The sequence below is a fragment of the Maniola hyperantus genome, chromosome 16 (genome assembly GCF_902806685.2).
Source record: "Maniola hyperantus chromosome 16, iAphHyp1.2, whole genome shotgun sequence".
Taxonomy (NCBI): domain Eukaryota; kingdom Metazoa; phylum Arthropoda; class Insecta; order Lepidoptera; family Nymphalidae; genus Maniola; species Maniola hyperantus.
In genome coordinates, this window is record NC_048551.1 from 7614838 (window position 1) to 7628663 (window position 13826).

Sequence of the window (13826 nt, forward strand, 5' to 3'; positions counted from 1 at the left end):
TAGTTACATGTATTTCGATGCAGCCTAACATGTACCTACCTTTTATGCCATGTCATGGAAAACATTCTACCAAGAAAAAATCTTTTAAAAGACAAAATGGTTTAGAGTTCAACAAAATAAAGCAGGTACACAAAATCTCTAATTTTGATAACTCTGAAACGGAAAGCTCAAGCTTCGTAGGGGTTTTCTCTATTTTGCAAATATACAACTCGTCGGAAATATCTGAGCACCTCGCTGAAATACGGGATTTTCCGGGATAAAAGTAGCCTATGTGTTAATGCAGGGTATAATCTATCTCCATTCCAAATTTTATCCAAATCCTTTCACCCGTCTTTGCGTGATTGACTAACAAACATACAAATCTCAACACATCCAAACATTCAAACATCCACACTTTTTATTAGGATTAGGATTAGAAATTAAAATTATTGAAGGGTTACGATAAACAATGCCACATAGGCAAGTATTTGGTTGCATGTTCAAAGTCACAACACGTCCGATTCAATTAGAGTCATTTCAGGGGCAATTGAAGCGGTGTGATTAGCATCGGAGGTATAATAAAGGATAATGAGAAACATATTCAGGGCCAATTGGGGCACAATAAACGCGCTATAGAAAGTAATTACCCGATACCTTCATAGCTGGCCTTCGCTGGCTAGTTGTAGATCTAATCATAGCTTTCACTTAATCACTTGTACTGTGGAGCTAAGCTAATAATAAATGAGACATTTTTCTGTTTTACGAGATCTTAATGAGCTATACAGAAAATAGTGCACGATACAAATTTTAGTTTTTTCGGCTAATGTAATCAAAAACTGCGTGCCTGTACTTAATAATGATACATTGCACCATCATTATCATATCTCAACTACTGAGCACGGGTCTCCTCTCAAAACGAGAAGGATTTAGGTCCACCATCTTGGCCAAGTGCAGATAGGTTGATTTTACACACTTTTCAGAACATTATGAGCAACTCTCAGGCACTGCTGTCTTAATATCTCTCTTCACCTTAAAGCAAGTGAAGTTATATTTAATTGCTTAAAATACACATAGCTCTGATAAGTTAGAGAATCGAACCATGCAGCTCACAAACAAAATGCCGAAACAAGTCTAACCACTACGCTATCACCGCTATTATACTACTAATTGTTGGGATATTGATTTGAAGTAAGTGAATATGTCATCGAATGTAAAACAAAAAACTCTTAGAAAAAATAAGAATAAGAACATATTTAAATATAAACAATTTAGTTTACAGCCAGTTCCAACACTAATACATTCTGTATGTTATTTATAATGTACAGCTACTACCTACATACTTGTCTCTCTATGCTGAAATAGAATTCAGCAAGTAAGAACATGTAACTAGTCATTAGTTTGTTGAGTGCTTCGCGTATGTATACTGAGGCTTTCATTCATGATTCACGCGTGATACCTATATTACATAGGAGATTGAGTTGATTCGATAATAGAGTACAAGGGAAAGCATTCAGATGATAATAATAATGGTATGTGTTAGTCTTATGGCGCAGCTTATATAAAAGTAGCGAGTGGCGCAGACATAGTTTATTTTATACATCAAAGAATTCAATATATTATGTAATGCGAAGGCACCAACTAAGTAATGCAAAATGAAAGATGCAGAGAAATCATAATAATATAATTGGCGTTATTTTTTTTCGTTACTGTACGAAAAGTAATCGTGTAATTTCAAAAACGTGACACCCTATTTACTTTAATATACCGATTTGTATGGAAATATCAAATCACGACGTTTGCTCGTCCATACTGAATTTACATCAACGCTCATGTCACGTTAGCTAGAGTTAGACCGCGATTACACCTGTAAGTTTCACTCACGTAAGTAACTTACGTGATTAATTGACAAACTTATTAATGTAAATCTATAATAAATATATAAAAGGAAAAGCTGACTGACTGACTGATCTATTAACGTACAGTTAAAACCACTGGACGGATCGGAGTGAATAGCTATTATGACGTAGACATCCGCTAAGGATTTTTGAAAGTTCAACTCCTAAGGGGGTAAAATAGGGGTTTGAAGTGTACCCGCAGACTTAGTTTAACGTTAGTTTTTGACTTTAATTGTATGAACAGTGCCGTGTAAGTTTAAGGGCGCCTTCCAATTTGCCGCAAAGTGCCGCGCAGAGGCAGCGCGGCTGTAGTGCTGCGGCCGTGCTGCTTTGTTAACCCGTACAAATAAAAACGCGCGACTGCAACGCTGCACCCGCGCTGCGGCCGCGTATCAGTTCATCAATCGAAATTATATAGGTAAGTAGATTTACAAATCAAATTGGAAGGCACTCTAAACCTGACACCTGAGTTACTTTAATCTGCCGATTTGTATGAAAATATCACGAAAATATCAAATCATGATTTACCTCAACGTTCAATGTCAAGTTAGCTAAAAAAGTCACGTCAAACTGGGGTCTCCGAAATCTGAACGCCAGAAAGCACGTCAATTGATATTTTAGTATTCGAGGAAAATATCTAAATCTCTAAAGAATTTCACACACAACGACTTTTCCTATATAAGACTATTCCTATATATATTTCGCTCCTGAAAGTTTCACACATACCTAATATTCGGCTTGCTTCTTATACAGAAGATCGAGTTGATGCGATAACAGGGTACAAGGGAAAGCATTCAGTATATTTGTTAGTAAATACGAGGTGTTAGGGGAGAGGAAGAGAGCGGAGGGGCTGTGAATCTGTTTACGTCAATCTCGTTACGCATTTTAAGTTCGAAGACGTGAAGTAACGATACCCCTATTTATTTTTGGAATCACTAAGGTCGTTAAAAATAGGCATTATATTTTTAGAAACCGACATAATTTTATTTTAGTTTTCACCTAAACTCTAGAAATAAATATTAAACTATGTGAATTTAAATGATCAAAAAATATAAAAAAAGAGAATTTATTCCAATAGGTACCTTTAATAACAATACACAATAGTTCACACGTAGGGCACATAGTTCGAAAAACCGATAGACCGTTGTGGTCCCAAGGTACTGCGAAACTTAATTATTAGGAGACTTGCAGTTAAATTAATCTAAATATATAAAAGGAAAAGGTGACTGACTGACTGAGTGAGTGATCTATCAACGCACAGCTCAAACTACTGGACGGATTGGGCTGAAATTTGTCATGCAGATAGCTATTATGACGTAAGCATCCGCCAAGAAAGGATTTTGAAAATTCAACTCCTAAGGGGGTGAAATAGGGGTTTGAAATTTGTGTAGTCCACAAGTACCTCATTTATTTAAAACAAAAACAGACGTCTGTATGAATGAATATTTCATACAAGGCTTCCATGGGGATATAAATGCAGAGGACCTATTTTTAAATTAATTCGTTAAGGTCCTTATAGGATTATTCTTGTAAAAGAGCGATGCGATAATTTAATATTCTCCTCACGGTATATTCCACGCAAGGAAAATTAATTAGATTCTAACATCGATACTGTACGAATGTACCTAATCTGTCGAACGCAGTGCTCTCTAAACTTTTATGAGATAATCTGAGATAATATTGAAATACTTTTTTAAGTAATATAATACAGTGGTTATTTTTCCAAAACATTTATAACTGGGATTTTATTGTAATAGCCATGATCATGATCCTTAGCAATTAGGAATACGGCGCACAGAGAAATGAAAACAGTAGCAATACAGAAGTAAAAACTCGTAAATATTGGGAACCACTGGCTTTATTAGCTAGGCTTATAAATTCCCCTACTTATACCCATTAATTCCGATCACAGTCGAGTCTAACAAAATAATTAAACAATCCCACATTGGTTGATCGGGGATTTCCCCCGGGATGCCGGTCTTTAGTAACGAATTAGGTACATAAGGCAATACCGGGCACGTCTGACCGTAAACTCTTTTAGGGCGGCATCAAAGGAATATCTGAGAATAAGCAAGACTACCAACAAAACGCACCGCATGGTACTACACAAATGATGTAAAGTTATTAGAGACTAGATGAGGCTCGCGACTTCATCCACGTGTGGTTAGGTTTTCAAAAATAATGCCGTGTCGTCTTATCGTTGCCGTATCGTTGCCTCGTTGTTGCCATGTCGTTGCCGTGTCGTTGTCTTGTCGATGCCGTGTCGTTGCATTGTCGTTGCCTTATCGTTGTTGTGTCGTTGCCTTATCATTGTTGTGTTGTTGCCGTGTTATTGTCGTATCGTTGCCTTGTCGTTACCGTATCGTTGCCGTGTTGTTATCTTGTCTGTGCCGTGTCGTTGTCTGTTTGTTGCCGTATCCACGAAAGAAATCGTAAAGAAAAACTACTTTGGACAAGAAAATGCCTAAGCGTTAGACCCATAGCTGGAGCTTCTGCTTTGTTACTAAAACAACTAAGATTAGAAGATCCTTCTGAGTACAGGTTGGCGTTGCGAGATACAACTGAAAACTTTGACAAGTTACTTTCACTTATAGTATCATAACTCTATGACTTATACAGAGCGGCAAGACAAAGGCAAGGCAAAAATATAACTAGAAGTAACATAAACAATCTAAACAGAAACAAACGCATAATATAACGGACTAATGCCAGCGACTGGCGCGACGCGTCTACACATGTCCACAACGCTGCTGGCGCAGGGGTTGAGTGAGGGGTATACGGGCTTCACTGGCTTGAAAAATGGCGCTCCATTCTCGCCAGCGCTATTAGTACGCGCTGGCTTGGTTTGAAAAACTGCATATACAAGCCTATACCAAGCTATTGCTGGCTGCCAATTTCACTGCAGCGATGGCTTCGCTTAAACAAAGCTTTAAGGTGTTATAAATCAATCTAACGAGAAATAGAGTGACCTATACAGAAACTGTATTATTATATTATCTCATATCCACTCGATTTCAACAGATCACTGATATAACAATAAAAAGCTGATAGATTTCCGTTATTTCCATTTCTTATTTATTCGATGCAATAAAATACCTTTCAATCAAATTAAAGCAGTATCGAACGTAGGTAAGGGTTAGCGCAGGTCGTAATTATGTTTTCATATTTTCCTTTCCAATGATCACGGAGCCTTCAATAAAGGTTCAAAGAAATAATCCCGCAATTCAATAAAGATTTCGCTTCGACAGACCTTAAGTGAAAACTTTTTTGCGATCCCCGAACAATATAAGTTTTATTCCTCCAAGTGGTATAAATTCCCAAACACAAAGTAGCTCTAACATCTTTATTGGTTTTCATAAAAAGTCCCGGCTTAACCTATAGATTTTCGCTCGCCAATTGGATGGGTTTTCCTTAAAATCTACCTTTCGCGCCGTGACGTTTTACCTTCTGAATTTTCCACGTTTCATTGAAGGCTTTTTAGAATATTTTTATCGTTTGACGTAAAATAGTACAAATGTGTTTTAAATAGCTATAAGATGAGAGTTACCGAAATAGATTTTCATAATTATCATTATTTATCGAACTCACATAAAAAGGACTACTTTGCGAAAGACTACTTGTGTCTTTAAACTTATTGATATTTACGCTTTGTTTATTAAGATGTTAGAAAAGTCTAGGTATATTTTTAAATCTTAGGGCCTGTTTCATATCCACCGGATAAACTTTATCTAATGGATTTTGTCGTTTGGACCGATTCCCGATACAGAAACTGTCATAATCTCAAAATTCGTTAAATAAAGTTCACCTGGCAGTTGTGAAACAGGCCCTAGGTACCTATAGTAATTTTAGTTAAGTCTATTACAAAGCCTTTGTGTCTAAAGAGATGAATCTCCTTAGAATATTATACAAACGGGCTTATATAGGCACGCATTTTATTACTTGATGAAGGTATTTTTGCTAATTAAATTTTACTTTTTATTACTGAATCTTTAATGCTTTACATATTTACGACGTTATTCAATTTAATTTATATGGTTTTAAAATTACAATAGGTAGGTATTATTGACAACTCTGTTCGCTCAGGCTGCCACCTTATGGTACGATTACACCTAACGAGTACAGTGGCGAGTCAGTGTCCTCGGCCGAGTACTCGGTTGGTATAAACACTTACGAGTGCTCGGCGCAATTTCGAAATACGTATAAGCGGCCACCACATCACTGTCTCGGCCGAGTGACATTTTACTGTCTCGCTTCACTACTCGGTAGGTGTAATCAGCCCATTGCCCACTAGGCTATCACCGGTATCAAAGTAATATTTAAGCTCTTTACCGCTGCTTTACAAGACGTCTTTAAGCTTCTAGATTGGAACGGACTTGGCATTAACGTCTGCTGCGAGTACATCAACCATCTTCGATTTGTCAAAAATACGAAAATCATGTCTAATTCTCTTGTACCGTCCCACCCAAGATCTCTGCACTCTAAATAGTAGACGAGTACCTATGTCTACTTGGGGGCTGGGACGCATAATCCAACTATATAGGTCTAATTTCAACAAAAAGGTTAGCCGCCGATTCCAACTGAGCTGGGCGTTCGGGAAGCTTCGAGATTTATTCTCGTCCAAAATTCTTGCAGTACGTGTTGCCAGTGATAATGATGATGAAACGCTTTCAAGGCCTCCTCAATTGACGTGAAGTGGTACATGACAAACATGAGTGGCATCTTCTAGTGCCGGAAAGACAAAGTTCCTCTTTTGGTCAGTGAAGTACGTAAGTACCTAAATACTTTCAAGCTGCCAGTCCATCTTATGTAACTGGTACTGGTGGTTCCTACTGGTACTGGAATACGAACAAATAAAACAGACAAAACATTACAATTTCACAGTAGTTGGTAGAGAACCTTCAGACAATAAAAGTAAATTAATTCCGCTGATATCAGCAAATTGGTGCGGACTTTTATCACAAATCGCAATATGTATTTTATAGGCGCCGTAAATCGAGGAGCGTGGCTTCTAACGTTTGCCTACGAGCTCTCCGACTTTTATGAGATTTGTCGTTAGAAATTTTATGTGATCGAGTGAGCCCTTTGACCGATTTTATACTATTTACTGGGGTTATCAAGGAGGTAGTTTTAGGAACTGAAGGCTAAATCGAAGTATTCCAATTCATTTTATTGAAATAGAAGTAGAGGTGGATTGCGAAAACTTGCTTTTCTTGTAGAGTGTGTTGTGTTCTTCTTTGACGACCTCCCTGGCGCAGTCGTGAGCGCTGTGGTCTTAATAGTGGGAGGTCCCGGGTTCGATTCCTGGCAGGGGTTTGGAATTTTATAATTTCTAAATTTCTGGTCTGGTCTGGTGGGAGGCTTCGGCCGTGGCTAGTTACCACCCTACCGGCAAAGCCGTGCCGCCAAGCGATTTAGCGTTCCGGTACGATGCCGTGTAGAAACCAAAGGGGTACGGGTTTAGTAAAAACTGCCCTATCCCTTCCAGGTTAGCCCGCTATCATCTTAGACTGCATCATCACTTACCATCAGGTGAGATTGCAGTCAAGGGCTAACTTGTATCTGAATAAAAAAAAAAAAAGAGACACATTTCGGATGTTCAAAGAATCAATTTTTGGCCTCGAAAACTACAAATTAGTTTTATTCTTTTTTTATTATTATTAAAACTAAAGATTAGTGAATTACGAGAGCCAAAACACGATTGGCACAATTTGGCTCGATACAAAAAAATCGCGAAGTTTCTCAAATTTTTTTAAAAGACTATTAGGAGAAAAACTAGTTTTATTCGGTTGAGTTAAAACCAATTTCAATAAAATTTCGTACTTACGTTCAACGTTTAATACACTAAGGGATTATGGTATTATTTTATGGTAACATCGCATATAGAGTTTTAAATATAAATATTTATAAAAAAGTGTGCAACAAATTTGCGCTTGGGCGGCCCAGACTACCGCTCCCGTACCCCGTCAGCCGCCCGCAACGCGTCTTAGAGAGCACCCATGCACAACTTCAATCCCATTTCGCCTTAACAGAATAACAAAATTATGATTTATGTATAACGCGTAAAATTTAACCCCTCACTTTTTGTGTCAAATTTCATGTCAAAAGTACGATTTTAGTCCTTATTTTACAGGTGAACCGTACTTTTGACATGACAGTCGACCCATAGAGTTAAAATGGCGCGTGAGGAGTCATTTTGTACGGACTATAATAAAGGACTGCCAAATAGGAATGAAGGATTGATAGAAGGAAAGTCTACTGTATATTATGACACGTTCTACAGTACTTTTAAGTAACGACTTAGTAATAATTTATTTGGAAGTACTATTTGTAGGATATTATGTGAATATCGATGTAAATCTATGCTACAAGAAGGTAGGTTACAACTTACAACCCGTGGCATGCAGGTCATAGAGGCATAAATACACTGCTTACCCTAGTGAACCTAGTCCTAATAACTCAATGCTTATTTTTCACAATGACTGAATAGGTTCATACCTAATTGCCTACCCAGGCTTGAACACCTGTGCACGCCACTGCTTACAACCCTTCTATTTACGCTACGATCAATATCTGTAATTTTGTTTTAGAGCTCAAAGTTTCCACCGTTACTATTGATGTTTCGGTCTTTTTGATTGTGTTTCTCTATTGAAGGCCACAATAGCAATCGGGCTAATCGATAAACGGCGGAATAGACTGTATAGGTGAATACAAAAATGCGTTGTAATAACTTAATGTATTTTTCCACTATTCAAAATGTTCCGAAAGAATCTACCTATACTGGGTACAAAAATTGTGTTAAAATATTTTCAGTCCAGCGTATGCTGTTAAATCCAATAAATATTTAAAAAGGTAGAAAGCCTTGCTTGTTATTTTGTATTTTATAATAAACGGGCGGTTATTCCGAACACGTTCCAAAGGTGTATTTTTAAAGACGGCTTTCGGTGGCCAACATTAGGGACGCCGCGAACGCGCCACCCCAAAAACTTTTTCGCCCGTACACCTTTTGATATTCAATATACACTGGGACTAAGCAATCCTTTGATGAGATGTTTTATGCAAAAAACGTTGAGCGCCTTCACCGGGGCGCGAATAAGCGTTCAAAAGTGAACGCATTAGTATTCCTGATCCCGGCCACCACGGTCGCTCCTCCAGTTTTGGGGGAATAAAAATCAATGTTTATTCCCACTGGACGCGATTTGAATACTAATTATAAGCATAGCTAATTGGTTGTGTTTGTGTCAATGTGCAATCGTTTTTTGAATCGCCCGCTAACTGGTAAATTGGGTTTGCGGATTCTCATTTCAAAATTGTATTGCTACCAACATTACAAATGCTCAACTGTGCTTATTTGATGGTTTGTCCTTTAATCACGCCGCAACCGAGCTACGGATTGACGTGATTTTTTGCATACCTACCATATTTGTTAAAGATCTAAAGATGACATAATGTCTTACTTTTTCATAATGATTACTTTTTATCGCAGCAAATCAAAGAGTTCTCACGGGGAATTTGAAATCCAAAATCAACGCGGGTGAAGTCACGGTTTCCATCCACGAGAATTTCAAAAACCTAGTCCAGGTGGATGACGTCGCGTCGCTAGGCGTCATCTTAGTTTTTTATAGAAACAAAACTTTTCTAATAGAATCTAGAATGTATTATGTGCACCTTTGCACCTGTTCTAACTTTACTCCATCGCTATTAAGTGCCTTAAAGTACGTAGGTCATTTTATAACGAGCACAGCTTACGTGAGGCTAGCGCAAACTATAAATTACTTCAGAAATTCTCTTCAGTATATCGTATCACAACTGGGCTATAAATATTGTTCATTTTCGTCCTGTGGGCAATGTAAGTCGATGAACCCCGGGGCTATACTTCGTCAGAGAACTCCGAGATGCTCCGGGAAGAATATTCCTACCATTACGGAGAGACCCGCTTGAATATATGGCGTCTGAGAATACGATAATTTAACCACCTTCACATATCATTTTGTAGGAATCGCATCTCATGTTTATAGCAAAACTTGGACTCGATGCACTTAGCGAAATGGGTTTCCGATACTTATAAAAGCGATAGCGTACCGTATCGCTAAATATTACAAGCTCGTATGGTAAATAGATTGCAAATTGCCGGCCCAATCATACATAAATTTGAATGTTAAATCACTTTTCCGAAAGGGAATGTTTCTTTATTAATATTTGCAGAGGTAAATAAAGTTTTTCGTACATGGGAACAGTTCGTGTATTTTCCGGGATATCATACGACGTTTTGCGATGTTGAATGTGTATAATGATGTTATCAAATTGCTATCATATCCGCAGCGGCGAGTGGCGACTCGACCGTTGAGCCGACTGTGAATTTTAAATCGTATTTAATAGCCTCGTATTCCACACATGACGTCAAAGCTAGCTTAGGGTGAGCGGTCTACTATTCGATTTCCCAGTTTTTGCCAAACTAGCCACCATCCCTTTAAATATAACGTATATTACAGAAACTGTTCTTTTATCCTTTGGAGCGTTATAATTAAGTTTGGAACGTTATTCCAAACCTGTCTGCTTGCGATATGTTAACATAAATATTGTGTTCATTTGTTTACAAAGGCGCTCTTGATACTAAAGAGCCCCGGTGTTGACGTCGACTCGAGAAATTTAATTAACTTTGTTAACTTCTAAATACTCTTAACGTCTTTGATATCCTAGTACATTTACATTGACAAACAGGGGTTCGTGCGTATGACAGTCACTGTCAAACTTTCATTAGGCCTGCGTCGACGGTGGAGCTCCGAAGTTGTGTGGAAACAGTGATTTAGGCGCGATAAAACAAGTGGAATGAAACGAGACGCGCCCGCATTGCGGGGCATCATACGCTCATTTCTCATTGTCTGGCAACACCTCGAGCCTCGCTACAACTTCGCAGCGGTACCCGCCGATGCCGGTGCAGTTTAATGCATATTATAGCGCGGTAAGCACTCCAAATGGGCTAAGCAGCGAAGTAATATTGCGGCAAGCAAACTCTTTATTGAAAGAGTAAACTGTCCTTTTTCACGAGACGCCTCGAGCTCTTTGTGATTTTGCTCAACTTATTCGGCGCTCGGATGTAAATAATAGTGAACTGAGTGAATTTCGGATTTTCGGTCGGGATTTATTCTTTTTCCCCTTTGCTGCGGTGTGAATGCCCGAAACCATTTATAGTTAACAACTGTTTCGGACGTGGAAGTGGCTGTTGCATTTAAACAATACTGAAACTCTTTATTGCGAGTTTCGACCTACTTTGTTTCAGTGGGTTTCGTAATCGAGCGTTGTTACCGCAGCCACAACGTGTTAATGCTTTCCAAAGGTCTATAGTTCGACTATCGAGCACGGAAACAAAGTTACATTATGCAGATTAAGTTGGAGTAATTATTACGGTACGTGGCTCCGGTACGAGAGGGTACGTCAAAGGTAACGCTTAAACAATTTAATATTCCACACGAGCATTTCAAACGCCAACTCAAACGTAGCTCTCCTTTCGTAAAAGTTGTTCCGTAAACGAACTCCCCCTTCGTTAGATATCTACGTGAGTTTAATCCATTCTGTAGTCTCACGGTAGGGCGGTTCATTCGGGAGCGATTTTCGAGGAAAATTGGTGAAAATTGCAACAACATAGGCGAAAATTACCACTCGGAGGTGTTGTTTAGACTGGTGGTTCGAATTTATATGGCGGCGAAAATGTGACGTGAGGTCTCTGCGGTGCACGGCGACCTGCGGCCGGTACATTGCGCCAAACGACTACGAAAATGTGGTTTTATACACCGAAACATACGCTGCAATCGCAGCTCTGTTTGCTGGCATTACGTGCACTCTCGTCGGAAAATTGTTTGTTCAGAAATTATCACAATAGTGCTCACTTACACGATCAGTCCTCTAATTTATTTTTAACAATTTACACTTACCTAAACGAAATGTTCCTAGATATCATAATTATATACCTCACACATCATTATCATCATCATGATAGCCGACTCAAGTGAGAATTGGCAGACTTCACACACCTTTGAGAACATTATGGAGAACTCTCCTGGATGCAGGTTTCCTCACGATATTTTCCTTCGATCGGATCGAACCCCCTCCCCAATAGGAGGCAGACGTGGTAATCACTAGGCTATCACGGCTCACAAACCATTTATAAATATGAAAGTAAACAGCACTTTTGTTTTTTTATTTCCCAACCCAACTCTTTCTGTGACGGGGTAGACCCATCACAATATTATTACAGATCAAGTTAGTTATAGGTTAGACTTTAGTCACGCTTTTAAAGTGCCCGAAGAGAAATTCTCTCTTTGTTCTGCCGGAAAATACCAAAACGGAATGTTCAGGCATACAGCTTAAAAGCTTTAGTGCAAGCTTTTAAAAGTTAATAAATTGAGAGTTGACAAAAAGCGTTAAAGAGTAGGTGTTGCACACGCTATTTGGCTACAAACAATGAATGTATAATCGGTTTTTCGTGTTTTGAGCTAAATCCCCTGTTTCGGTACTGAATGCATGGCGGAGAGGTGGACAGGGTTGGTATTCGGGAATCCAAATGTCCGTCACGGACGAGACGAATTATGGCCTTTGTGCCACTTTCGCCGCTACTTTTTAATTTCCCCGTGAGCAGGCATTTTTTAATTCGTGCGCCTTTATGAAATTTTATGTCCTCCCGCGATTGTTCTCGGTGTCACCCTGGCTTCGGTCGCACTGATTGTCCCCACAACCGGGTCAATAATTTATTTTTTATGCTGACGCTTATATTTTGGAGGTCGTTTTCGTGAAAAAATAATTTGAATTCTCAGTCGCTTTTAGATTAATATTCAATTTAAAAAATGGTATATTTTGGCATTTTTGTTTCTATAAATGTGATTGTGATTTTGTTGTCTAACAACTAGATAGGCGTTTGATGTTGAAATATTTTTTGTGTCTGAAATCATTGGCTCAGTCTCAGTTACTCTACGTTTTTACGAGTACATCTGGGACTTTACCACCGGTTCCTATCCTTGCTACCAATAATATACTTAATATTAAATATAGTACTCACTGGTGCCAGCATAGTAAACCGTATAGTCGAGCTGGTGACCCATCATATCCACTTTGACTCGGTCCACGACTAGGCGGGTAAAGAACAGGTCCCTCTTATAGTAGATAGGCTTCTCGTGTTCATGAGAAACTGCACTGTCCATTAATGGATGAGATCTGAGAAATAAAAGAATAGTTTAGGTCAATAGCATACGTGTACTTATTAATTTTATTGTAACAAAATACTTGTAGGCATATATAGTCCGTACGAAATGAGGACTCACTCGCCATTTTAGCTCTATGTTTCAACTGTCGTATCAAATTTACGATTTTAGTCCTTATTTTATAGGTGAACCGTACTTTTGACAAGGCAGTTGACACAAAGATTTAATATGGCGAGTGAGATCACATTTTGTAAGCCTTATACATAAGTTCAAGGAGTCATTCCTTAGTAAAATTCCTTAAAAATTCAACTTCGTATGTAGGAAAATAAAATAAACTTTAATGTTAATTAGTTTTATTCATCGACATAGAAATTCTTTGGTTTTATTCTAATAGTTTATCTTTTCAATTAGCTTGAGGCAAAAATAGCGCACGTCTACGATGGAATATTTAATAACATATTAAATCACGTTTAGAATGAAATTTTCATTTAGCAAACAAAAGGGAATGTCGTCGGCGGGAACATTACATGTAACATCGTGTTGACAACAATGTACATAGTCTACATGTGACAGCAAAGTGGGGGCATAGATAAAAGCCCCCGACACGATAGAATCCTTCATTTAATTAAAATATTTCCATGTATTATTTCCACCCTACTGGTTCAGGTGAAGTGCTAAAATCTCGGAAAGCGTGGAAAGTGTGGATTGTGTAAAAAAGCAGAAAAAATAATTGAACACACTCGGCATGAGAGTAGTGGAT

The 13826-nt window shown here is 38.4% G+C and overlaps 2 protein-coding genes across 5 annotated transcripts in view; both read right to left on the reverse strand.

Moving 5' to 3' along the window:
• Nucleotides 1-13826, reverse strand: part of Rpt3 (26S proteasome regulatory subunit Rpt3) — a 96248-nt gene that overhangs the window by 64950 nt on the left and 17472 nt on the right. The gene's annotated exons all lie outside the window — the stretch shown is intronic.
• LOC117989611 (semaphorin-2A-like) overlaps nt 1-13826 on the reverse strand; it is a 420606-nt gene that overhangs the window by 15736 nt on the left and 391044 nt on the right. For all 4 annotated transcript variants that reach the window (XM_069503904.1, XM_069503902.1, XM_069503903.1 and 1 more), the window contains one exon: nt 12925-13079. In XM_069503904.1, the coding sequence (XP_069360005.1) occupies nt 12925-13079 (155 nt within the window). The remainder of the gene's footprint in view (nt 1-12924; nt 13080-13826) is intronic.